The following is a 26,229-nucleotide window of genomic DNA, read 5'->3' as shown; positions in this document are numbered from 1 at the left end:
AGCATCTTAACTTAGCAGAGCCGTTTAAACTTAGCTGGCGACAGACGTATTTCTGTGGGCGGAGTTTAGTCAAAAACTCTAATATTGACGTCACCGGTAGGGAGACGGCTGTCGTCCAAACCGCCATTCGCTGAAGGCTTTGAAAGGGGACTTCTGTTTAAGAAAATATATCACCTGGCAGTGAACGTTGAGCTTTATCATTTTACAGGTATTATTTATGCTCTAACAGCAGCATTACACACACTAACTAAAAATTGAAAAATGGGATCAGGAAAAACTGGACTTTTAATTTGTAATATCAATTGCTCTGTTCAACATCTCCACTTGATTAATTAATTCAAAGATTTTCTATTTTTAATTCCTTTATAGGCTATTACTTCTGGTGTTATAAATGGTATTATAACCAAGGGTGCACATATATTTTCCTGGTTCTCAAAGGAGCACCTGGAGATGCTGCTTGGTACTCTCACTATTCATAGCACCGACATGTTTGCGGCCCATCTTCATGTTCTATAGGACCCCAAAACCCCATAGCCGGCCCAGGTGGCAGTTTAGGCTGTGGCCTGAAGTGCCACCACTAGCTGCCACTGCCACAAATTGAGCTTGGCTCTACTGCGAAATACTGTAAATACAAAACCAACCAATCGGCATGCTTAACAGGCGGAAACAGTTCCATATATAAACAACATCACCGCTGTGAACAGAAGTTTGCAGTGTGTTTGTTCAAGTGTCTCAACATGAACATGAACACAGAGAGAATGAATGATAACGATGGACCTGACCCGGATTCAGCTGATTACTGCAATGATGCAGATGTGCAACATTCAGGTATGTTGTGTTATTTCATTTTATAATGTAAAAGCAGCAGAGGCATAAATTCATCACTGTAAATTTTAAGGCTTTAAAATCTAGATTTCAATAATTAAATTTATTTCACACCACATTAAATTGAGTAGACCTAATCAAAATAATAAAACAAGTCTTTATAAGAGTTAAGTCCACTTTTGGACTTTTAAAAATCTTAAATAAATGCAATAGAAATCCCTATGTTTTGTAAATATTTTCCCCATAAATTTCTCCAAATGTTTTGTGAATATTATTTAACAAAAAAAAAAGTTGTATTTACATAATGTAAAGTGCATTTATTTCATTTTTATTCCTTTATTTAACCAGGTAAAAACTTTCTGAGATTAAAAATCTCTTTTACAGAAGTGACCTGGCCAAGATGAGCAGCACAGTATTAAAGTAAAAAATAAAAGTATAAAATAAACACGTCAGACAGAGTAGATTTCAGTAATAAACAATGCGTTACTCAAATAATACAGTGTAAAAATGTGTCATAATTAAATCATAATTAAAGATACTCACTAAATTTACCCAAGTTTTATGTTGATATTAAATACAAATAATATTGATTTAAGAATTATATATTTTTAAAACTTTTATATTTATATAATTGTGCAGCTCTTAGTAATCTTTTAAATTATTTTTTAAGCTAATGTTAAATACACAAAATATTAATTTGAAATTCTTACAGTTTTAAAAACTTACATTTATAAGAGTAGCATTTTAAAAATGTACAAGAAATATTAAGGATATTTATTACACTGTAAAAAAGTATTTTTTGTTGAATCAACTTAGATTTACAAGTCACACCAACTTACTATTATTTATCTTGACAAGATAAATAAGTGTCTGAGAGTTGCAGATTGTTTGTTTCTTCATGCTGCTTCATTTATGTGAAAAACTCATATGTTGTAAATCAAATGTGTTTTTTTTTCACAGTTATGAACAATCCACGAAATAACGGAAAGCGACCATTTTGTCAAAACCCCTTTAAGGTGGCAACCGCATGCCTGACTGCCTTCTGTCTCCTTTTACTCATGGTCCTGGTGGTCACAAAGTATCACAGTATGTACTTCTGCTTTTCTGACTGTTTTTAAGATTTATCAACTAGTGGTGATTTAGACAACTTTTAGCACCGTGAGTCATCAATCTTACACTTTTCTCAAGTTTCTGCACTGTCAAAAATAAAGGAATAAAGGTACCCTCTAAAAAAGGTCCTAATACCATTTATAGTACAAATATGTATCTTTGAATTGCCAATATGTGCCTTTGAAGTACCTATATACACTCTTTGGGTACAAAGGTTTACCTTTTTGAAAGATTACTGTCCCAGTGACAACTTCTGTACCTTGATTTCTGAGAAGCTGAGCACAAATAAAACAGGTTTGCATGCAGGTTTAAATCAATATTTTAGTAGATCAGGGGATTTCAAACTTTTTGTCACCCAACCCCCTTCACCTATATTTTTTTCTTGAGATTTTAGGTAAATATTACAACCGTTTTATCAGTTTATTTAGTTATTGTTTTTATTACCTATTGGGCCTTCATCTGGTAATTTTCTTTTATTGGTACAAAAAGGCCTGCTTTTACAGACCACAAGATTAAAATAGCACAAATGTCCAAATTTAAATCAGGCATAAAGTCGCTTTTATAAAAACGCTGCAGAAAGAAACATTACTGACTGGTATGCATCTTGAGGCAACACAATGGCACTGACTTTAAATTAAAGTACGGTATATAAGGGCAAGTTATTTTTTGTTTAAGGGATAGTTCACCCAAAAATGAAACTAATATCATTATTGACTCACCCTCATGTCGTTCCAAACTCGTAAGACCTTTTAGATCTTTTAGTCCGAGAGCTTTTTGACCCTCCATTGAAAATCTATGTACGGTATACTGTCCATGTCCAGAAAGGTAATAAAAACATCATAAATTTATTCCATGTGACATCACTGGGTCAGTTAGTATGTGTTGAAGCATCGAAAATACATTTTGGTTCAAAAATAACAAAAATTACGACTTTATTCAGCATTGTCTTCTCTTCCGGGTCTGTTGTGAAGCGCATGTGATGCTGCTGATGTACGACGCTGCTGACGTGTTATCTGGTGCGCCCCAGCTTTGTTTACAGTCTGAGGGAGATGCACGCTGTAAGTTTGAAAAAAAATCTTCGCAAACATGTCTGAGGATAACACATCAGCAGCGTCATTGTGCACGCGCATTTGCAACAGACGCGGAAGAGAAGAAAAGACTGAATAAAGTCATATTTTCTTTTATTGAAAGAAAATATGCGAAGCTGCCTCTACATTATCCCTTACATATATATATATATATATATATATTCCGACTCTCCTACACACCACCAGGTTTGACACAACAAATTTCAGCCTGATCCTTACACACTGATGCATTATGTGTTATCAGTTTTTGTGCATGTTTTTCTCTTCATTCTTGGAAATCCCTGCATGTTTATCTGACAAAGCCATCATCTGCTTTCTTTTTCTTCTTTTTTGTTTTAGGTAAGAGTTCTTCTGTTCAGGATCTCCCCTCCAGTCCTGCTGAACCTCAAATGTTTAAAACCTGCGCCAATGTAACCCATCTGATAGCAGAACTGCAGACTTTGAGAAAAGCAAATAGTGACCTTGAGGAAGAGAGGTCACAGCTGAAGATCAATATCACTGCGCTAGGTTTGTGACGTGAAAGTGTGTTTATAATAAGAACAATAATAAAAGTGAATCATTTAAGATGAAAAAGCAATAATAAAAATGCTCATTGGTTTTTATGCTTTTTCAGTGTACACTGTAAAAAAAACATTAACTTAAAAAAACAAGCACTTTTTTGAGTAAACTCAACAAATAGAAACTATTCACCCAATTCCAAAGGTTATGTTAAAATCGCAAGCTGGTCCAAGATAAATAGTTATGTTTACATAATGAACAACTTATCAAATTTTGTTAGCTAAGCACAAATAGGCCTGTTATACTACTGTATATAAACACTCTGCTTAAAAATGACAAAAAAAATTGGTCAAGTCACTGTTTGTGATAACAACAGCAAATAAAGTCATCGTTTTAATTAATATTTACCACCAAATTGAACACTATGCAATGCATGCTTGAAACTTTTAAACCCTTGATAAACTTTGAATTGTTTGTTCAGATTACTCAGTTTGCCAAGTTAAGCAAACTTTCTGACACATTATGGATGAAAATTGTGTATCAATGTCCAGTCAACAAAATAATCTTTATTACACATCTCGTTGGAATGCTTGATTCTGATTGGCAAGTTCAGGTGTGCATCCAGTGCTGGAGGGGTTTGCAGCAACAATTTTTGCGCCCTCCCACACAAACATTTTTTATTTTTATTCAGCAACATCAATTAATAAAATAAGCAAACACTAACCAGTCTGTTAACATTAATATTTGCCAGCCTCCAAGTTTGCTAGCAAATCTATGCATTATTCCATGGTAAACCAGAGATATTGCATTGGTTGTTTTCCAAATGATTGTCATTTATTGTACATGGCATGCTACCTTATATTTTCCAGTTTTCAGCTCAGCAACCTCGGTTTTGCATATTAAGCTAGCCTTAATTTAAACCCCCATTTGGCTGCTATTAGTGATGCACCAAAATAAAAAAATTGTTGCATGTAAATAATTTTTTCTTCATTTTAAATTGCTGTGCAAAACAACAGTGTAAAAACAGCAGTAGAACTTAATCCAAAGGCAAACTATGAAAACGTAGCCTATTAAGGTTTAGCTAAACGTATGCACAGCGCTATTCACCTTTTAATGTAATACACATACAGAAAATCGGACTGTTGTTTTTTAAACAAACGTGGCAGGTTTCTTTTAAAACGTTGCTTAGTTTTTTGACAAGACGGTTCCTCTTCTCATTAAGAACATGAGATGCTGCACTAATGGGTCTCTTACTGTCTTTTCTTCGTATAAAAAACACAGACGTAACATTGCGATGGGTTCCAGTGTCAAGAGAGCGCTTTACTTCCTGCTTTCCATCGCATATCCTTTTCCCTCTTTCTTTTTCTATTTTTAGCCCCCGACATGCTTTTTGCTTTATCCATCTTTCAATGACAGTGTGCATACTGTGACAGCTGTACGTACCTGCTCGCTCAGCGCGTTCACAGCGCCCCCAGAGGCGTGCCCGCTCGCGATGTTCCATTTTTATCCAAAATTTGAATATGGAATCTTATGAGGGCGCCTACTCTAGCCTGTTTGTCCTCTAAAATGTTATATATTGTTGAGGAAATACATAAATTATTTAGAAACGCAAAACAGCAGCTACATATAAAAAAAATGCTTTTTTATACCATCGCTATACCATCGCTTTTAAAGCCCATACCCACTTTTTGCGCCACTGGGCCAGTGGGAACATTTGCAGGTTTGATTTTCCAGATAACTTTATTCCCAAATAACCACAAGCAGGGTCCGAAATTAACTTTTTGGCTCACCTGCCACAGGGACTGGTAGATGAAAAAATCCACCAGCCAAGCATATTTTTTACCGGCCAGAATAATAAACAGCCTTTTTTTGTCACATATACATTAATTTAATTTGCTGTGTTCATGGTCACGAATGTTCTCAAGTTTTTTCGTTTCATTCCCGATGACAAATTAGTTGTTTTTGTTTTTATCTTTAGCATACTGGCGACACACCAAACAACTCATCACGACAGCGTCAGCATCATATTTTAGCCAGCCTCTTGAAACTAAACTCTCCATACCTCCATTTCTCACAAAACTTTCTTTTTTTATTTAACTTATCACCCTTTTCATCTGTGAGTTTTAATTTCCAAGGTTGGCTGACTCCTGGTAAATGTCGCCACATATCAGGTGCAGACCGCAAGTTAGCTGCAGTACTAGCTAGCAACAGACCATCTCTAGTGCTTCAAGTCTCGCAAGACTTAGAGCGTAGAGACATTCTGTGGCTAGCTCACCTCGTCCCCAGATTAGTTACTGGCAAACACATTATACTGCATTACTATTTTGGTATGAAAATCACCCGCCAGTGTGGCGGATAGCCTTTTGAATTTAGTCGCCAAACGGAAAATCTACCCGCATTTGGCGCTTGGCGGGTGTTAATTTCGGACCCTGACTACAAGACTAAATATGAATAAAAGTGACAAGAAATAGATTCATGAGACCAAATACTGCTGGTTTAATCAACCCAAAACAAAAAAATCACTTTTTTGATCATTAAACACAGATACATCAGAGCCAGGGATGTAGACTATATATATATATATATATATATATATATATATATATATATATATATATATATATATATATATATATATATATATATATATATATATATATATATATATATACATAAAACTAACCACCAGGTTTAGCACAACAAATTTCAGCCTGATCCTCACAAACTGATGCATTACGTGTCATCAGTTTTTGTGCATGTTATTCTCTTCATTCTTGGAAATCCCTGCATGTTTATCTCACAACATCTGCTTTCTTTTTCTTCTCTTTTGTGTTAGGTAAGAGTTCATCTGTTCAGGATCTCCCCTCCAGTCCTGCTGAACCTCAAATGATTGAAACCTGCACCAATGTGACCAATCTGACAGCAGAACTGCAGACTCTGAAAAAAGAGAAGAGTGACCTTGAGGAAGAGAGGTCACAGCTGAAGATCAAAATCACTGCGCTAGGTTTGTGAGGTGAAAGTGTGTTTGTAATAACAAAAATAATAAAAGTGAATCATTTAAGATGAAAAAGTGAATAAAATTTAAATATGAATAAAAGTGACAAGAAATAGATTCATGAGACCAATGAGTCAATATTTTTGACCATCTTTTTTTGATACATCATAGTCAGGGATGTAGCCCAGAGCGGGCGGTGGTCAGAATACTGACGTCCGCTGGCCATGTCCGGTTCTCACGTCCGAATCTTTCTAAGCAAATGTTCAATTACGCGCTATCTTTACTAATCGACTGCAGATTGGAATATACATATACAGTACTATGCAAAAGTCTTAGGCCACCACCACCAGACCTGTTGTTTTAGAAGTTTTAATGTCCATCATTATTTATTTTTCAATCAGTTTTATGAAGATTCAAACAGAAAATACAGGAAATATGTACACAAAAAGAAAAAAGAAAAATACTAAATGTCTTCTTTAGGCATCGTCTGTGTTTAGTGAGCATAAAGATCCTGCAGTTTCCTGCTATTGCTCAAGTGGAATGGGAGTTTACCCTAAATACTTGACACTTCAGTTTACATTTGCAGTTTTTAACACTGTATACACATTTTCTGTATTTTCTGCATGTATTTTATTAAAGAGGCTGATAAATAATTATATATGATCACTATAACATTGCAAAAAAAAAAAAACTAATCTAATTCTGGCATGTTCGCCTAACTGTGGATTCACACCAGACGCAAGTTCAACCATTTGCGAGAGTAGATTACATACAAAGTCAATTCAAAGACGCGATCAGACATGTCCTCGCGTGGGGCGATGCTATTGATGCGATATGGGCGGCGCGTTTGCTGCGAAAACACGCGCTATTCGCCTCAAACGCGTCTTCGCCCAAGTTAAAAATATTCAACTCGAGCGAAAAATTCGCATGACACAAAGTTAAGAGTGTTTTGTGTTACATTTCATGCTGCTCAGTGAGGATTTTAGGAAAACTTCCAAATCTCTTTATAGCAATAATAACATAATTGTTTGCCACTTTTTTTATTTATAGAAGCATCGGCTGCCACAAAATGCACTCCAGTGACAGCGACAGGTTCCTGCCCAGTGGACTGGCATTATTTCGAAGGCAGCTGTTACTACATCTCAGAAGACAGCGAAAGATGGCCAGAGAGTCAAGCTTACTGCAAACTACAAGGAGGACACCTGGCTATCGTCACTACAGCTGATGAACAGGTGAATAAAAACTGTGTATCTTAAACCTCTTTCACACAGCGCATTGATCCCAGTAAATTGCCAGAGCACCTTCTGTATAAATGCAATCGCATCCTTGGTTCTGGGATCGCTCTTGTAAAGGGGACCTAACATTGCTGTAACATTTCTGGAGCGCATGCTGTGTGAACAAAAGTCAAGAACATTGACTTAAGGCAGGGGTGGGGAACCCTGGGTCCTGGAGGACCACTGTCCTGAAGAGTTTAGTTCCAACCCTAATCAAATACACCGGGGAATACAATCCGATTCCTATACCAACACAGACCATATCATGGCAACTTGGGATAAAGCGCGACTTGCTGAGCAACATGAATTTGCACAAAGTTGCACTTTAAATTGTCCAAAGTTACACCTTAAATTTCAGACACGAAAAAGTGATATCGGCCCAGCCCTAGTTTATAACAAAAGGAAAGTGAGAAAATGATGACAGTATTTAGATTTTTGGGTGAACTATGCCTTTAAAGTCATACTTAAGCATACTAGAAACCTTCAGGCTGGCGTGCTTCAAAGAACCATTTCTTTCTTAGCATTTAGTCAATTTACTACAAAGAACCATTTGTGATTCTAAATGTTTTTTATGGAACTATTTAGACAAAAATGGAATTGTGAAGCATCTTTATTTTAAAGAGTGAATTGGCTTGTAATGTGAAAGAAGAAATGACTTCAGATGAAACTTATAAGCTAATACCTTGAAAAAGATGTTGACAACATTACTTATCAATGGCATCTATTTCCAATCATATCTGACCTCCTGACCTGATGAAGACTTTTATATGGAACCTGCTGCCACGTGGTCACTGGAACGCCTTCTGGATTGGCCTAACTGATGAAGAGACAGAAGATGAATGGCGCTGGGTTGATGGAACCAAACTGGTCGGAGGGTAAGTGAAAACATTTAAGTCGAAGATGTTAGCACGATTCTAGATCTCAACAGCTTTTCAATATTAATTGGCAACATATATTTCACAACAAGCATGTGGTTAAATACTGAATCATATTCTTTCATTTCTCTTTTTTGTAGCCGAGTGATCTTTGTTGTTTAATTTATATTTCCTTACCATTGTTCCTTCCTTTTTTGTCAATACAGATTTAAAGGAGTTTGAAATGAGTTGCATTATGCTTACTCTGAAATAACACTTTCTGTAATTGCCTGACTCACAAAATAAAAAATAACAAACTTACTGCCAGCTACAACACAACGCATCGGGCCTGTGCTGTACTAACAATATTGGCCTCGACATACTTAAAATATTATCATAAATAATTTTTACAATATTATAATAATGTCAGAGGGAATCTCTGTCTACACTTTTAAAAATAAAGGTGCTACAAACAGTGCTTTGTGGATAAAAAATTATTTTATGACATCACTGTGAAGAACCTTTCAAGCACATTTATTTTTCATTCATTCTTTATTTTCAATGAAGTGCACCACTGAGGTACCGACCTTTTAAAAAGGTCCTAATATTTACGAGTTTGGTACAGATGTGTACCTTTGAGGTATCGATATGCACCTCTTGGGTACAAAAGTGAACTTTTTGAAATGACAATTTTTGTACCTTTATTATGTTATTATTGTGTTGTAATGTTGTGTTAAAGAGCACCTATCCTTCGATTCACAATTTTACATTTTCTTTGGTGTGTAAGTGTGTATTAGTTCATGTTAACGATATGCAAAAGGTACAAACCCCAAAGTAAATGATGACACAAGTTATCGTCTCCAACGTAAATTTCTTTTCTTGGACTACAACAAACACAGATTGTAGTTTACACCTGGGATTGGTGATGTAGACAAAACCAACATTATCATGATTCCTCCTGTTAGCATTGCATTGTGAGCGAATCGTTCAAACATGGTAAGGGGCGTCACATTTCCGGCTGACGTCAGAGGTATTTAGGCTAATTACAACGTACAGATTAGCTGGCCAATCAGGGACACAGAGCTTTTCAGATCGATACATTTTGTACAAAGTCAATGTATTTCAGGAAGACAGGGATATCTGGGGCTTAAAAAATGTGTGGTATGTGGAAAATTATGTGTTTTTTAACGATAAACCAAGTGAACACAATGTATTATACCAAATACACAAAATAACGTTGGTTTTTAGCAATGAAATAGATGACCATTAATATGTGTATTAATAATAAATCATAGTACCCAAGGTAAATCTGTCTGGGATAAACTTATGTAGCACTTTATTGTCCTTTTTTTTAGTTTCTGGGAAGACGGCGAGCCTAACAATCACATTAATGAGGACTGTGGCAACATGGTCAAAACTACGGTTTTAGATCGCGTAGCTGCAAAGAGCTGGTACGACGCCCCATGTCACATGTCCAGGCGCTTTATCTGTGAGAAGAAAGCAGATGTGTCCTCTTAATCATCTCATATCATCATCTTCATCTCCAACAGATCTTCATAAATGTTTAGTTTCAAGGTGTTTTCGATAAGAAATGTAGCAGAATGAAGAAGGATTACTGATATGAGTTATGATTGTACTTTCTATGCTTGATCTCAGGATTTAAATGATTTTAATCCATTTTAAACCATTTACTGTTTTAGGGTCACTTAATTAACCTTCTAAGACCTGGGGGCGTATTACAGAAACATTCTATCTTAGGTCTTAACTTAAGATATGATGTGTTAAGTTAAGATTTTTCACAAATTCATATTACAGAAGCAAATCTTAAATTGATTTAGGATTCTCATCTTATTTCACCAAATCTTATCTCATCTCTAGTTAGGAAATCCCAAATCGCTTAATCATGTTCGGCTATCAACTGTCATGTCTGTTACCAAGCAACCAGCAATGCGTGAGCTGCTGCTACAGTAAACAAAAGAATTGTCCTTTTAATTTCAATGGACCAGAAAAATACATTTTATTAAATTCATAGTAATCATAGTCTGTGTCTTTCTGTATTAGTGTTTTAGCACATCATCTATCAGTTACCATTCAATTTAAACATTTAGCAAATGTGACTTACAAAAATTAAAAAAATTATTCTTCCTAAGTGCTAGGATACTATTGTACATTTCAACATTTGATAGAGACAAGAAATAGATGCTGAGTCAAGTGTGTACTGTATTCTCCCGCAGCTCTATCATAATGTGATTGTTTCAGCTGGCTCTCATTTAAGTTTTAAGTTAGGACACCTGTGAGGTTACCCTAAAGTTAAGACTGTTTTTAGGATGTTTTGTCAAGTTAGGATGCTTCTGTAATACCACTTTCCTATCTGCAGTTAAGATAAGATAATGCATTTAGGAACATCATTCTGTTATAGCTTTTGTCTTAAATGAGGTCCTAACTGAAATTACCATGGTTACCAAACAGTTAAGATAAGATTTTAAAGTTAAGACTTTTCTGTAATACGCCCCCTGGTGAACAAAAATGTTCACAAAAAATTTTGATTTTACTAAATAGGTAAAGTTTGTCATTCAAAACAATTTGTCTTTATTTGTTTTCAAGTAAAAATAAATTCCTATAGAACAAAAACAGATTTCCTCTCTTTAGTATTTATGCTAATTTCACTTTTGTCAACCAGGAGTCAGTGTTGAGCCACGTGTTCAACATAAATGGGCCAGTTATTGTTATTGCTTTGAAATGGGACTTCTGTTAAAGAAAAAATATCGCCGCGTTGAACTTTGAGCTTCATGATTTTACAGGTATTATTTATGCTCCAATAGCAAAATTATACACTAACTAAAGTTTGAATGGGATCAGGAAAAATGTGACTTTTAAATTGTAATATCAATTGCTCTGTTCAGCATCTCCACTTGATTAATTAATTCAAAGATTTTTTATTTTTTATTCCTTTATACTAGTTCTGGTGTTATAAATGGTATTATAACCAAGGGTACACATAACGTTTTTGTCCTGGTTCTCAAAGAAGCACCTGGAGATGCTGCCTGGTATTCACCTACATGCTTGTGGCCCATCTTCATGATCTTATAGGGCCCCAAAACCCCATAGCCGGCCCGACTGGCAGTTCATGCTGTAGCCAGATGTGCCACCACTAGCTGCCACTGCCGCAAATTGAGCTTGGCCCTATTGTGAAATACTGTAAATACAAAACCAACCAATCGGCATTAACAGGCGGAAACATTTCCATATATAAACAACATCACACTTCTATTAAGCAACTTCTACTGTGAACAGAAGTTTGTTCCAGTGTGTTTGTTCAAGTGTCCCAACATGTACAACAACAAAGATACAATGCATGATAAACTTACTGATGAACCTGACTCGGATTTGGCTGTTTACCGCAATACTGCAGATGTGCCATATTCAGGTATGTTGTGTTATTTCATTTTATAATGTAAAAGTAGCAGAGGCATAAATTCATCACTGTAAAAACTTTTACTATGATCTACTCAATGTTTTTGGTGACACATTTATACACTTAAAAATATTGAGTAAATTTGTAAGCTTTAAAATCGAGGAGATTTGAATAATTACATTTATTTCCTACCACATTAAATTGAGTAGATGTAATCAACATAATAAAATAAAGTAATAATCTTTATAAGAGTTAAGTCCACTTTTGAGTAGATATAATCAAAAATCTCAAAGAAATGCAATAGAAATCCCTAGTGAAGTGTACAAAAAATGAGAAACATAATTAAAAATGTTTTGTGATTATTATTTAACAAAAAATTGTGGTATTTACTTAATGTAAAGTGCATTTATTTTATGCTGAACTGAACCATCAATTATCAATGATAAACAATGCATTTACTCAAATAATACAGTGTAAAAATGTTTCATAATTAAATCATAATTAAAGTCTGGCGTGAAGCTTACCCAGTTTTTAAGTTGATATTAAATACAAATAATATTGATTAAGAATTATATATTTTTAAAACTTATATTTGTATAATTGTGCAACTCTTAATGATCTTTTCATTTTAATTAATTTTTGTTAAATACATAAAATATTAATTTGAAGTGAGCAATTCTTACAGTTTTAAAAACTTAAATTGATAAGAGTAGCATTTTCAAAAATGTACAAGAAATATTAAGGATATTTATTACACTGTAAAAAAAATTATTGCTGGGCATTATTAATCTCATACAAAATAAAAGTAATTTTTTGCATAATATATGAGTTTGTGCTGTGTGTAATTATTATGTATATATAAAAACACACACACATTCATTTATGTATTTAAGAAACATTTACATGTGTGTGTGTGTGTGTGTGTATATATATATATATATATATATATTAAATATAAATAAAAAAATGATATATACATACAACATTTCTTAAATGTATATATGAAAAGTTTTTTAATTTTTCAGAAATCTCGTTTTTTGGTTGTGCATTCCAATTAATATCAATTCAACTGCAGTTTTTCTTTTATTTAAACCTTCACAACTTAAAAAATACAGCTAAGTAGCACCATAAAACAAAATAATAACATGATAACATAATAATAAACATGTTTTGACAAAAATGTTAAAAACTGAGTTATCTCGTTTTGCAACGAAACTCTTCATATGTGTTTGTGCTTATAATATTTACACACAAACTCATATATTATGCAAAAAAATACTTTTATTTTGTATGAGATTAATCTAAATAAATCTATGCCCGGCCCCAGCACTTTTTTCCTGCCTTAATTTGTTTTTGTTGAATCAACTCAGATTTACAAGTCATGTCCACTTACTATTATGAATCTTGATAAGATAAATAAGTGTACTGAGAGTTGCAGAGAGTTGTTTCTTTATGCTGCTTCATTTATGTGAAAAACTCATATGTTGTAAATCAAAATGTTTTATGTATTTTTTCACAGATTTGAATAATCCACGAAATAATGGAAAGCGACCATTTTGTCAAGACCCCTTCAAGGTGGCAACCGCATGCCTGACTGCCTTCTGTCTCCTCTTACTCGTGGTTTTAGTGGCCACAAATGTTCACAGTATGTACTTCTTCTTTTTTCACTGTTTTTCGAGATTTATCAACTAGTTCCCCATTTAGACAACTTTTAGCACCTTGAGCCATCAATCTTACACTTTTCTTAAGTTCTCTGTCAAAGCTGAGCACAAGTAAAGGTTTGCATGCAGGTTTAAACAACACTTTAGTAGATCAGGGGATTTCAAACTTTTTTTTCACCCAAACCCCCTTCACCCATTTTATTTTCTAGAGATTTTAAGTAAACATTTCAGCAATTTCATAGCACATTTTCATGCATCACATGTATTCAGTTTTTCTGCATGTTTTTCTCTTCATTCTTGGAAACCACTGCGTGTTTATCTTGTCAACGCCAGCATCTGCTTTCTTTCCTTCTCTTTTGTGTTAGGAAGTTCTTCTGTTCAGGATCTCTCCTCCAGTTCTGCTAAATCTCAAACCTGCGCCAATGTCACCGCTCTGACAGCAGAACTGCAGACTTTGAGAAAAGAGAAGAGTGACCTTGAGAAAGAGAGGTCACAGCTGAAGATCAAAATCACTGAGCTAGGTTTGTAACGTGAAAGTGTGTTTGTAATAACAGAAATAATAAAAGTTAATCATTTGAAATGAAAAAGCAATAGCATTGAATAAAAAAAAATCAATTATTTCCTTCAGCTAAGGTGAACACTGTAAAGATATATATTCAAGTCACCATTGTGATGATGCAGTGCATGCTGGGAACTTTTAAACCCTGACACATTTTGACGGAAAAATTCCAGTCAACAAAATACACGTTGTTATTGCACACCTCGTAAAAATGCTTGATTCTGATTGGCCAGTGGCGACATTTGCGAGTTTGATATTCCCAGATACCTACAATAATATAAAGACTAAATATGAATAAAAGTGACAAGAAATTCATGAGACCAAATGAAATTTTGGTTTCAAAACACGATAAACACAATAAAAAAAGAGTTACCGCCAAAATCAGTATTGTATCAGGTCATTATTAAAAAGTAAATTGGTAATTTTACACAAAATCCGATATCCGCTGTGTTATTCTGTCAAGTTTTCTCCGAATGCCAGCTGTTTTTCAGCCGAGCGCTTTGGTAGCTGTTAGGGGTGTAACGATTCATTCGTTTTCTCGATGCATCGATTACAAATCCTGCCGATGCATATGCATCGATCTTGAAACCTGGATTTTTGAATCGTGAATCGTTTGTTTCGATTTTATATTTAACAATCGAATGAATCGTGATTATATAACGAATATGATGGATAATAAAAAATATATAAATAAATTTTAAATTAGTTACATCTGCGACGTAAAATGAGCAGTGGATTACGTCACTACTCTTCAATTTGCGGCGCGCCTGTTTGCTGTCATTTGAATAAACACAGCAGACAGTGCACAAATGGAGGGACACGAAGGAGAACAACGCACCAGCCAACATGAGATCAAAGGTTTGGGATTGATTCAGTTTTCACGAAGTAAATTGAAAGACTGTCCGAAGTCCGTTGCAGTTTGCAGACATTGTAAATCTGAGTTAAAATACATTGGAAATACAACGAACCTTATTAGCAACCATCTCCGCAGATGCCATGCCATTAAGATAGACATACCTGCACTTAAAGCAGCTAGTAGTATTTTAGGGTCAGACGTGAGAAGTGCTACTCCTTTACACACTTTGCTGTATTTACACACTTTGCTGTATTTCCTAAATGTTCAGGAAATGTATGCAATGTTTACAATAAACGTTTATGGTGCATTGAATATGTAGAAGTAGTATTATTTTTCTTGGTTTACTTGCTTTAATGTATTTAAGTTAAGCTATTAAACTAAAGTCCTGAATCTAGTTAATGAAAATCTATTAAATGGTCATGAATTTCCCAAATATTTCTTTTATTTGCTCAGATGCAGATGTATACTAATTTATATAACAGAATCGTTAATATTCGAATCAAATCAAATTTTATTGCTAATCGAATCGAATTGAATCGTTCTGGTTAGCAAAAATCGTTTTTGAATCGAATCGGAAACCTTTGAATCGTGAATCGAATCGATTCGCTGTCTACCCAAAGATTCACAGCCCTAGTAGCTGTACTTCAGCTGTGAGCCGGTCGGTTGCTGTGGTAATGTCCCGCCCCTCCTCCACTGTAATTGGACGGCCGTGTGAGAACTGACATTGACGAGCGGAGCTTTTCACTCAGTTGAATATTTTTGAACTCTCGGCGTTGAGCGCGAATAAAACCCAGAGCGCCGGTTTTCAGCGCGGAAAAAAACGCTAGCTGCTTGCTAAATTTAAAAAACGCAGAGTTTAAAGTTGGTTTAAATTTAACTTAGCTGAGGGGTATCTTTCTTGATTTCCTCAGAGAAAACGCTTCCACAACATCATCAAAATCCAGTTCCCTCACAAGATCGCATTCAATGGCCATTAAAGACAGTGAATTTAGACGTCCTTGACACATTGTGCTTCTTAGTTCGTTTTTAACTTTTGCCATTAGAGAAAATGTACCTTCTCCTTCACAGTTGCTGACTGGCAGGTTGAGGAAAAGCTGTCCTTTTTGTGCTTTCTTATCATTGATCCACTTGTGGTTTTAAACTCATTTTTGTTTTGGTTTTTGAGTAACCATCTTCTACACGTGACTTTTATATTACGCAATGCTTTTCACTCGCCTTTGGGTTACCTGTCATTCTGGCCTTCAAAGAAAGTAGGTCCCCAACGAAGGGTTTTTTTAATAACTCCGTTGTTGTTTTCTAGTTTTCTTTTTTTAAACTTGTGCCGTCAAACTGTTGTATAAAAGCAATATTGGTCTCGAAGTCGTGTGATATTGCTCTATATCATCATGGCTGTGATCACCTGTGGTCTCGTGCCTCTGGCCACAACCATGATGAAATAAAGCTACTGTATATCACACGACTCCGAGAGCGATATTGCTCAAATATCTGCTAAATATCCACACATTTATCCATCCATGATCCTCCATCTAACCATCCTTGTATTATGCATCAAAATAATAATTGTCAGTTATTTCCCCTGATATTGTATTAACAGTTATAATTTTCATTAATAGTATTTACATTAGTTTGTGCCCCGCTCATCCTTACACAATAAATGTAAAGCATAAATGCTAATGTTAGTCGCTTTGAATAAAAGTGCTGCCAAATGCATGTAAATGTATTAAAAATGATATCACATTTAAAGAGAAATATTCTGTTTATTATTTGTAATGCACGTCTCAGTGTTTTGTGTTACATTTCATGTTGCTCAGTGAGGATATTAGGTACATAACTCCCAAATCTCTTTATAGGGAAAGCTTCCTGCACAGTGGACTGGCATTATTTCGAAGGCAGTTGTTACTTCATCTCTGACTACAGCAGAAGCTGGCCAAGTAGTCAGACTTACTGCAAACAGAAAGGAGGAGACCTGGCTATCATCCTTACCGCTGATGAACAGGTGAATAAGAACTGTGTATCTTAAACCTTTTTCACACAGCGCATTCATCGCAGAAAATTGCCAGAGTGCCTTATGTATGTATGTTATCTTGTAAAGGGGACCTAGTAACATTGCTGTAGCATTTCTGGAGCGCATGCTGTGTGAACAAAAGTCCGGAACAATGCCTTAATATGGGGTGCGAGGACGAATTTGTTATTGTTTTGCTCTTTGAAACGGGTCTTAAGTGCACATTTAAAGGAATATTCCATTTTCTTAAAAAAAATCCAGATAATTTACTCACCACCGTGTCATCCAAAATGTTGATGTCTTTCTTTGTTCAGTCGAGACATCAAAAGGTCACGTGTTACATTTATGAAATGCACATTTGCGGACCATTTTAAACAATAAACTGACACAAATACATTAATTATTATTATTCGACATACAACAACTTCGGAACGGTCCTCTTTCTCCACACTTGTAAACACTGGGGTATAGTTTCGCATAAGTCATCCGTGACCTCTTGACATGATGACGTATTACGTGAGGTCGCGCTGACTCGTCAAAGGACCGGAGGAAGACGAGAAGTTGTGGTTTAAAAGTGCATATTTTTTATTTTTCTTGCCAAAATTAACAATCGTTTCGCTAGATAAGACCCATATGTCTTGTTTGGGATCGTTTAGAGTCCTTTGAAACTGCAATTCTAAATTGCATTAAAAATGTTAAGTGTTGGGGGCCATTAAAGTCCATTAAAATGAGAAAAATCCTAGAATGTTTTCCTCAAAAAACATAATTTCTCCTCGACTGAACAAAGAAAAACATCAACATTTTGGATGACATGGTGGTGAGTAAATTATCTGGATTTTTTTTAAGAAAATGAAATAATCCTTTAAGAGGAAAAATAGCTGCAAACTGGAATGAAGCAGAGATGAAGTGCAATGAAAAACAACATAATGCATTGGAATGTAGTGAATAAAAAATAATACAAATACTTGAGTAGTAGGCCTTCTTTCTTAGGGTTTAGTCATTTAAAGTACTTTTTTTTCACTACAAAGAACCATTTGTGAATCAGAAAGGTTCTTTGGATGTTAAAGGTTCTTTATGGAACCATTTAGCCAAAAATGGCATCGTAAAGCACCTTTATTTTAAAGAGTGTATGTGAAAGAAGAAATGACTTCAGATGAAACTTGTACGCTAATACCTTGAAAAAGATGTTGACAACATTACTAAACAATGACATTTATTTCCAATCATATCTGACCTCCTGACCTGATGAAGACTTTTGTATGGAACCTGCTGCCTCGTGGTCACTGGAACGCCTACTGGATTGGCCTAACTGATGAAAAGGTAGAAGAGCACTGGCACTGGGTGGATGGAACCAAACTGGTCGGAGGGTGAGTGAAAACATATATTTCACAACAAGCATGTGGTTAAATACTGAATCATATTCTTTCATTTCTCTTTTTGTAGTCGAGTGATCTTGTTGTTTAATTTTATACTTCATTCCCATGATTCCTTCTTCTGTGTAAATACAGATTTAAAGGAGTTTGAAAAGAGTTGCATTATGCTTACTCTGCAATAACACTTTCTGTAATTGCCTGACTCAACACAAAATAACAAAAAACAAATGTATTGCCAGCTACAACACAATGCATCGGGTCTGTCCTCTACTTACAATATTGGGCTCAACATACTTAAAATATTATCATACATAATTTTAACAATATTATAATAATGGTTTCAGGAAGAGAGGGATATATGGGGCTTGAAAAATGTATGGTTTGTGGAAAATACTGTGATTTTTAACAATGAACCACGCAAAAACATTGTATTATACCAGATAAACAAAACAACGTTGTTTTAGCAATGAAATAGGTGCCCTTTAATATGTGTATTAATAATCAATCATAGTATCTACGGCTAAATCTGTCTGGGATAAACTTATGTAGCACTTTATTGTCCTTTTTTTTTAGTTTCTGGGAACACGGCGAGCCTAACAATGACATTAATGAGGACTGTGCCAACATGGTAAAAACTACGGTTTTAAGTCGCGTAGCTATAAGGAGCTGGTACGACGCCCCATGTGAGATGTCCAGACCCTTTATCTGTGAGAAGAAGGCAGATTCCTCCTCTTAATCATCATCATCCATCTCATATCATCATCTTCATCTCCAACAGAACTTCATAAATGTTTAGTTTCAGGGTGTTTTCAATAAGAAATGTATGCAGAATGAAGAAGGATTACTGATATGAGTTATGATTGTACTTTGTATGCTTGATCTCAGGATTTAAACAATTTGTAATCAATTATAATCAATTCACCATTTTAAATTTACGGTCACTTAATTAAATCAATTAACTTTTGTCCACCTTTATCGTAATACTAAACAAATTTAACTTTGTGAATTATGTGGCAACAAAACATTTAAATTAAATCAAAACTATGTTATATTTCTTCAGTGTTGTCACCTGTTCTCTAGAATTTGCTATTTTTTTTGTCATTTTTTCAAGCAGCTTCTCGATGTCTCCCCTTGAGACACTTTTAAACAGTATTGAAGGAGGTCACATTTATTCGGCACTCTTATTGGCTGCTTTTCTTTATCATTCAGTCCAAGTCATCCATTTCAATAACATTTTTGTTTTGTAATGAAAAAATATGTTGGCACTATCACAAAACATTTCAGTCAAGTGATCGTAAACTTTTGATGGCGTAGTGTAAAACAGGGTTTTCAAACTGGGGTCTGGGGATCCCAGAAAATAAAGACAAAAAAATTGCATAATATCAGGTATCTAATTTCTTGCGGCACAACAAAATTGTTCATATTTGCATTTGTATTTTTCTAGTGTTTCCTTATTACAGTGCCCTTTATCTCAGGTTTGTAAGGCAGGTTTGTATTCCTTGTGAAGCTGCCAACTAAATTTATTGTCAAAGTTGTTGCAGTACAAATACATTTTAATTAAAAAATTTTCTTTTATACATCAGCATTATTCTAATTGTAGCCAATTATTATATTTGCTATACATAAAATATATAAACTGATTTATAAGTAGGGGGTCCCTCACAAAATAAAGGTTCATCATATTTGGGGGTACTTGGCATCATAAAGTTTGAAAAACCCCTGATGTAAAACATCAATGACAGCTGCAGTCATAGATCAAAATAGCAGTAGAAGGATATTTGTCTAAACATACTTTAAAGTGTTTACCCTGTACATTATATTTAGTCCATTCATTAACTGCTTGCATAAAATGTTTATAAAAAAATATTTGCTTATGTAAAAAAATAGATTTTCTAAATAAAGTTTGTCATTTAAAATAATTTGTCTCTATTTGTTTTCAAGTTAAAATAAATGTTTTGCCAAATAAAATAGTATCAAAAACATGTTTCCTCTTTTTAGTTTTCATGCTAATTCCACTTTCGTACAGCAGAAGACATTCTTCTAACATCAAAATCAAACAATTCGACTCAAAAATCAACATAATCAAAGTCTTCTGAAAACAATAACAAAAACCTGCCTCTGTCATGACTATATGGTGGTTTTTGGGCATGGCTTAGCGAAGGGTCAATTGTGAAAAGCGCTATAAAAATTTAATTAAATTGAATGTGTAAAATGCGGATGCAATCATATCTCTTTCACTTTTTCTTTTATTGGTCAATTGGTTTTTGACCATATAATGATTTGGGGAAAAAATCTGTAAAATTATTGTTTTTGGACATTATTGGAATTAAGAAATGTTACTTTCAGTTTAATAATAAATTCAGTGCATTGCGGCCCATTTTAATGATCTTGCATAGGGCCCCGAGTCCCCTCATTTGTTTAACACGTACATGAACACAGAGAGAACTGCAGAGGTGCCATTTTCAGGTACGTTGTGTTATTTAATTTTATTATGTAAAAGCAACAGAGGCATAATTTCATCACTGTAAAAACTTTTACTATTATCTACTCAATTTTTTGGGTGAAACATTTTTACTCTATAAAAATACTGATTGAATTGGAAAGCTTTAAAATCTAGTAGATTTCAATTGTTACATTTATTTCCTACCACGATTAAATTAAGATGTTATCAAAAAAGAATAAAACAAAGCAATATAGTATTTATAAGAGTTAAGTCCACTTTAAAAATATATATATATATTCTTTAATCTATCTTCCCATATTTTTCTTCAAATTAATTTGTTATTGTTATTGACAAAGTAATAAAAAATTTTATTCAAATAATGTGAATTTTACCATTTAACCATTTAAATGAGTACAGGTTACTTGTAGCAACCCATAAATAAGTTACCTGTACCAAAAAAGTAGGTTTATCTAAGTGAGTAATACTAGTACTATTAACTCAACTTGATTTTGTTGCGTTTGTATTAAGTAATGTTACAGTGTTTATTATACCTTTTTAGGCTGCAAGTTAACACAACTTACAACATCCAATTCAGCCTTACTTTTTATAAGTTAGATCTAGGTATAGCAACCTACAAAATACATTTGTGGTCATGACCGCAAGTTGTGTTTTGCAAAGAATATGATACATTAGTGTTAGATACACACAATAATGAACTATTTTGAAACCAAAAGGATGAATTTGACGTCAAATTTAAAGATGAGCTTATGTGTTTCTATTCAGTAACACATTTAAACTACATATTTGTGATGCACTGACATGTTCCCAACAGGATGTTTGAATTATTTCATTATGCTTTTATATTCAAATAACAGGTTAAGTTGCTCTTTTTGCCCTTTGTAAAACCTTTTGAAAGTATAGCAAGCTTAGAGAAGGCTCAGCATGCAGGGCATTGACAATAAGGTTCAGTGTTCAGTGTTGATAAATTAGCTAGATCAGTGCTTCTCAAACATTTCAGCGTGTGCCGTTCCTTTTTGACCCCCAAAAGCATATTAAATTATACAATGTAATTCTGTTGGGTTTGATTTCACAGAATTTATGATAACTTTATATATATTTCATAAACTGGCATAAGCATGGGACCCCCTGGCATCATCTGGCTAAAGATAATATATCATCTCAAGACAAATAATGCTTAAACATGTCCACTGCATGGGTGTCAAAGAGTTACAGATGGTTTGTTTCTTTATGCCGTTTTATTTATGTGAAACTCTTATGTTGTAAATCAAGATGTTTTATTTTTTCACAGATTTGAACAACCAACAAAATAATGAAAAGCGACCCCTTTAAGCTGGCAACCGCAGGCCTGACTGCCTTGTGTCTCCTCTTACTCGTGATTCTGGTGGCCACAAATATTCACAGTGTGTACTTCTTCTTTTCTGGCTATTAATATGTACATAATCGCTGTTATTGAGATTTATTAACTAGTTCCCCATAAGACAACTTGAGTCATGATCTTGTGCTTTTCTCAAGTTCTCTGTTAGAGCTGAGCATACATAAAGTTACATAAACTTATGCCCTGAGATTTTAAGTAAATATTTAAGCAAGTTAATAGCACATTTCACCGTTTAACTTCAAAAACATACATTTTCAGTTTTAATTTTTATGTTTCAGTTGTAGTAATTTACATATGCTATTGTTAATTTTACGGTTGGACTTTTATCTGGTAATTTACTTTTATTGGTACATATAGGCCTGGTTTTAGACTTAGCTTAAGCTAGGACTATGCCTTAGTTAACCCTCAAATGGTCCTTGGGGTCTATATGACCCCAATCGACATTTCATTAGTTAAAAAAAGGTTTCCTTCATCTACGAGATGTAAAACTTTGTGACTTTTCCTAAATAATCTATCTTTACAAAAAACTGGGCTTGATTCGGTTGTTCTAAAGCTAAAAAAAATTCATTAATCTGTCCCTTGGGGTCAATATGACCACAATTGAAAGTGAATGGGAAATGCAATTAAAAAAAAAATATTCCATTTGTCAAAAAATAAATATCAATAAATCCAGCATAAATCTAAAAATAAAGACACAGAAATGAAGGCCTGGTACTTGTGCACAAATGCAATGCAAAAAACACATGCTCACACACACACACACACACACACACACACACACACACACACACACACACACACACACACACACACACACACACACACACACACACACACACACACACACACACGCACGCACACACACACACACACACACACACACGCACGCACATGCGCGCGCGCACACACACACACACACACACACACACACACAAACACAGTCAAATTTCTGTGTCAAATTTCAAAATGCATCAAAAACTATAAAAAAATGACTATTTGAAATAATATTTATTTTTAATGTCCTTTCTAATGTTTATATGAACATAAATTCACAAAATGTATCACTACAGTAATGATTTGAGCGGTTGTCCATATCCAGTAAAATGAATCGGTCTCTATGGGCATCTGCTGGTGAAAATGGTTTTATTCCTAAACAGTAATTCTTTTGTTTTTGTTTTTTCTAAAAACGGATGGCTGAATTTAACACCTAACACCTAGATCAATATCTAAAAACAATTTAAATCAAATTTAGATAATAATTTATGTGAATGTTCATAACAATTCAATATTTTTCAGGCAAGCCAATGGTGTAGTTGAGGAATTTAGTGGTAAACAGGTACAAAAGTACTTTAAATCTCTCAAAACACAGCTTTATTGTATAGATGAGAAGTAAAAAAAAGAGAGATTATTTGTATTATTGAAAATGTATATTTTTTTACAATTATGCTTTCAATCTTGGGGTCTACCAGAAGTGTAAACAGAAAACGAGGAGCGTTTGAGGGCTAAATAAGGATATTTAAGTCGCTTTTACAAAACACTGTAGAAAGAAACATTACTGGTCTGCATCTTGAGACAAAACAATGGCAATCACATACTTTAAGATATATCAAGTTACTAAAGATTGTTCACATTTACATGCAACCAAATAATCTGTTTGTAATCGGATTGATGGTTGAAAAGTCTTCATGTAAACACCTTAATCAATACGATTGAGGTTAACTGGATGCAATTTTTTTATCTTGTTGAAAGGGGTGGTGTAGTCTGATCTGTGATCTGATAATCAGGAGAAAAGTACACATGTAAACCTGTGATCATATTATTTTCTTTATCGGATGCAAAAATACATACACATGTTGCAGAAGAATTGTGCTTAAGTTCACGACTTATATTTACGTATCCCATTCTCATCAAAGAAACAAGCAAGAGCAAAGGCGATGGTAACATGCATTATTATGTTGTCGTGTACACACCAAACACGAAGCATCACTTTAGATTACTCTCAGGATTTAACTTCATGTCATGCAGTTTTCACTGCAATTGCACCACCTGCCAAAGTTTACGGCTATTCGTGTCTTTGCATTGACTGGTATATAATCTACTCGCGCAAATCGTTAAATTCGCATTTGTTGTGTACGCCCCATTACGGTAATGGGGTCATGCGCTGTACATTCTGCAGCGTTCATGTCTTTCATTACATAAAGCAAAAAAAAAAAACAACTAAATTCTGAAAACTTCTTAAGAACAACTTTTTCCAACTCAACTTTGACTTCTACATTTATTGAGAGATAAAGTGTGAACTTGACCAAAGTTGCTGTGTGCAGCGTTGCAAAGTTCTCTGATTTTTTTCAAGTTCAGATTTGAGCTACGGTTTCCGGCAGTTTATTTTTTCATTTGGGTGAAAGATGAAAGGGTTTCCTATTGGTATTTGGGCAACCCGGGCTGTGAGCTTGAGCAAACGATTGGCTTGAGTTTAGGCAACCCCTGCCATAGAAGAACCATTTTTTGATTCCTCAATGGTTCTTTTAGTCCTTTAAAGTACTCCTTTTTCAATACAAAGAACCATTTGTGAATCGGAAAGGTTAAAGGATCTTCATGGAACAATATAGCCAAAAATGGTTCCTCTATATGGCATCGTAAAGCACCTTTATTTTAAAGAGTGTATTGGCTTGTATGGTGAAAAAATAAAGAACATAAGATGGAACTTATAAGCTTATACCTTGAAAAAGATGTTGACAACATTACTAAACAATTACATCTATTTCCAATCATATCTGATCTCTTGACCTGATTAAGACTATTTTTATGGGACCTGGTGCCACTTGATCAGTTTAATGCCTACTGGATTGGCACAAGTGATGAAAAGACAGAAGATGACTGGCACTGGGTGGCAACATATATTTTGCATGTAAAAGCATGTACAAACAATACTAAATCATATTCTTTAATTTCAATTTTTTTCTTTTTGTAGCCGCGTGATCTTTGTTGTTTAATTTATATTTGTTTTCCCTCTTTGTAAATACAGATTTAAAGGAGTTTGAATAGAGTTAGGAATGAATTATGCTTAACACTGTCTATTATTGCCTGACTAAAAAAAAAAAATAAAAAAAATAAAAAAAACCTTACTGCCGGCTACAACACAACGCTTCGGGTCTGTGCTGTACTAACAGTATTTGGCTCGACATACTTAAAATATTATCATACATAGTTTTAACAATATTATAATAATGTCAGTGAATCTGTGTCTACATTTAAAAAAATAAAGGTGCTACAAACGGTGCTTTGTGGATTAAAAAAATCAAGAACCTTTCAAGCACCTTTATTTTTAATTCCTTCTTAATTCTCAATGCATTTTTAAATAAATAAGTACAGCTGTGTGCCTCACATAATTTGTTAAGTAAATCCCTGTTGCCCTCTACTGGCATATTAAAGACATTTGTGTTGGTTATGTTAGTGATAATAACTTGTGACTCTTTATGAATATTTAACTATTTAGATTAAGGGTTATTAAAATTTAATGTTGATTTAAAAAGTTTTGTCTAATGTGTATTGAAAGTTCAGAATTGATCACAGTTAATCATAACTTAAACAACAAATGAAGTTTTTGATGCAAGTGAATTTCAAGGGGAAAAACTTCCCCTGCAAAAGTGTAGCACCTCCTTTTACCTCACATAACCTCCTAATCCTAAATTCTCCGAAAAAAGGTACAAAAGTTGTCATTGGGTTGGTGATTTAAGAACCTACAGTGAGGCTTGAAAGTTTGGGCACCCTTGGTAAATATGAGCAAAGAAAGCTATAAAAAATTATCTATAATATTTCTTCTTTTAAGCTTAAAAAAATCCCAAAAATATAACGCAGAGAATTAAATAAATGGGTGCGCATA

General features: G+C 34.3%; 2 protein-coding genes across 3 annotated transcripts; both read left to right on the top strand.

Annotated features, from left to right (window-relative positions):
• Positions 1-676: 676 nt before the first annotated feature.
• Positions 677-10,373, top strand: LOC135775809 (CD209 antigen-like protein C). Of its 2 annotated transcripts, XM_065286322.1 has the most exons (7): positions 677-828; positions 1,786-1,911; positions 3,363-3,530; positions 6,358-6,525; positions 7,567-7,748; positions 8,550-8,665; positions 10,000-10,373. In XM_065286322.1, exons 1-7 carry the CDS (start codon positions 738-740, stop codon positions 10,160-10,162), a joined length of 1,014 nt encoding a protein of 337 aa, XP_065142394.1. In that variant the 5' UTR covers positions 677-737; the 3' UTR covers positions 10,163-10,373. The 2 variants fall into 2 exon arrangements, with proteins under 2 accessions (XP_065142394.1, XP_065142401.1); XM_065286329.1 differs by lacking the exon at positions 3,363-3,530.
• Positions 10,374-11,913: 1,540 nt separating this feature from the next.
• On the top strand, positions 11,914-20,092 carry LOC135775839 (CD209 antigen-like protein C). Its single transcript, XM_065286372.2, has 6 exons — positions 11,914-12,071; positions 13,579-13,704; positions 14,086-14,241; positions 16,986-17,131; positions 18,389-18,504; positions 19,084-20,092. The coding sequence occupies exons 1-6, from the start codon at positions 11,975-11,977 to the stop codon at positions 19,244-19,246; spliced, it is 804 nt and encodes a 267-aa protein (XP_065142444.1). The 5' UTR covers positions 11,914-11,974; the 3' UTR covers positions 19,247-20,092.
• Positions 20,093-26,229: the final 6,137 nt, after the last annotated feature.

The sequence above is a fragment of the Paramisgurnus dabryanus genome, chromosome 19 (genome assembly GCF_030506205.2).
Source record: "Paramisgurnus dabryanus chromosome 19, PD_genome_1.1, whole genome shotgun sequence".
Lineage (NCBI taxonomy): Eukaryota > Metazoa > Chordata > Actinopteri > Cypriniformes > Cobitidae > Paramisgurnus > Paramisgurnus dabryanus.
This window is presented reverse-complemented; position numbering and strand designations above follow the sequence as displayed.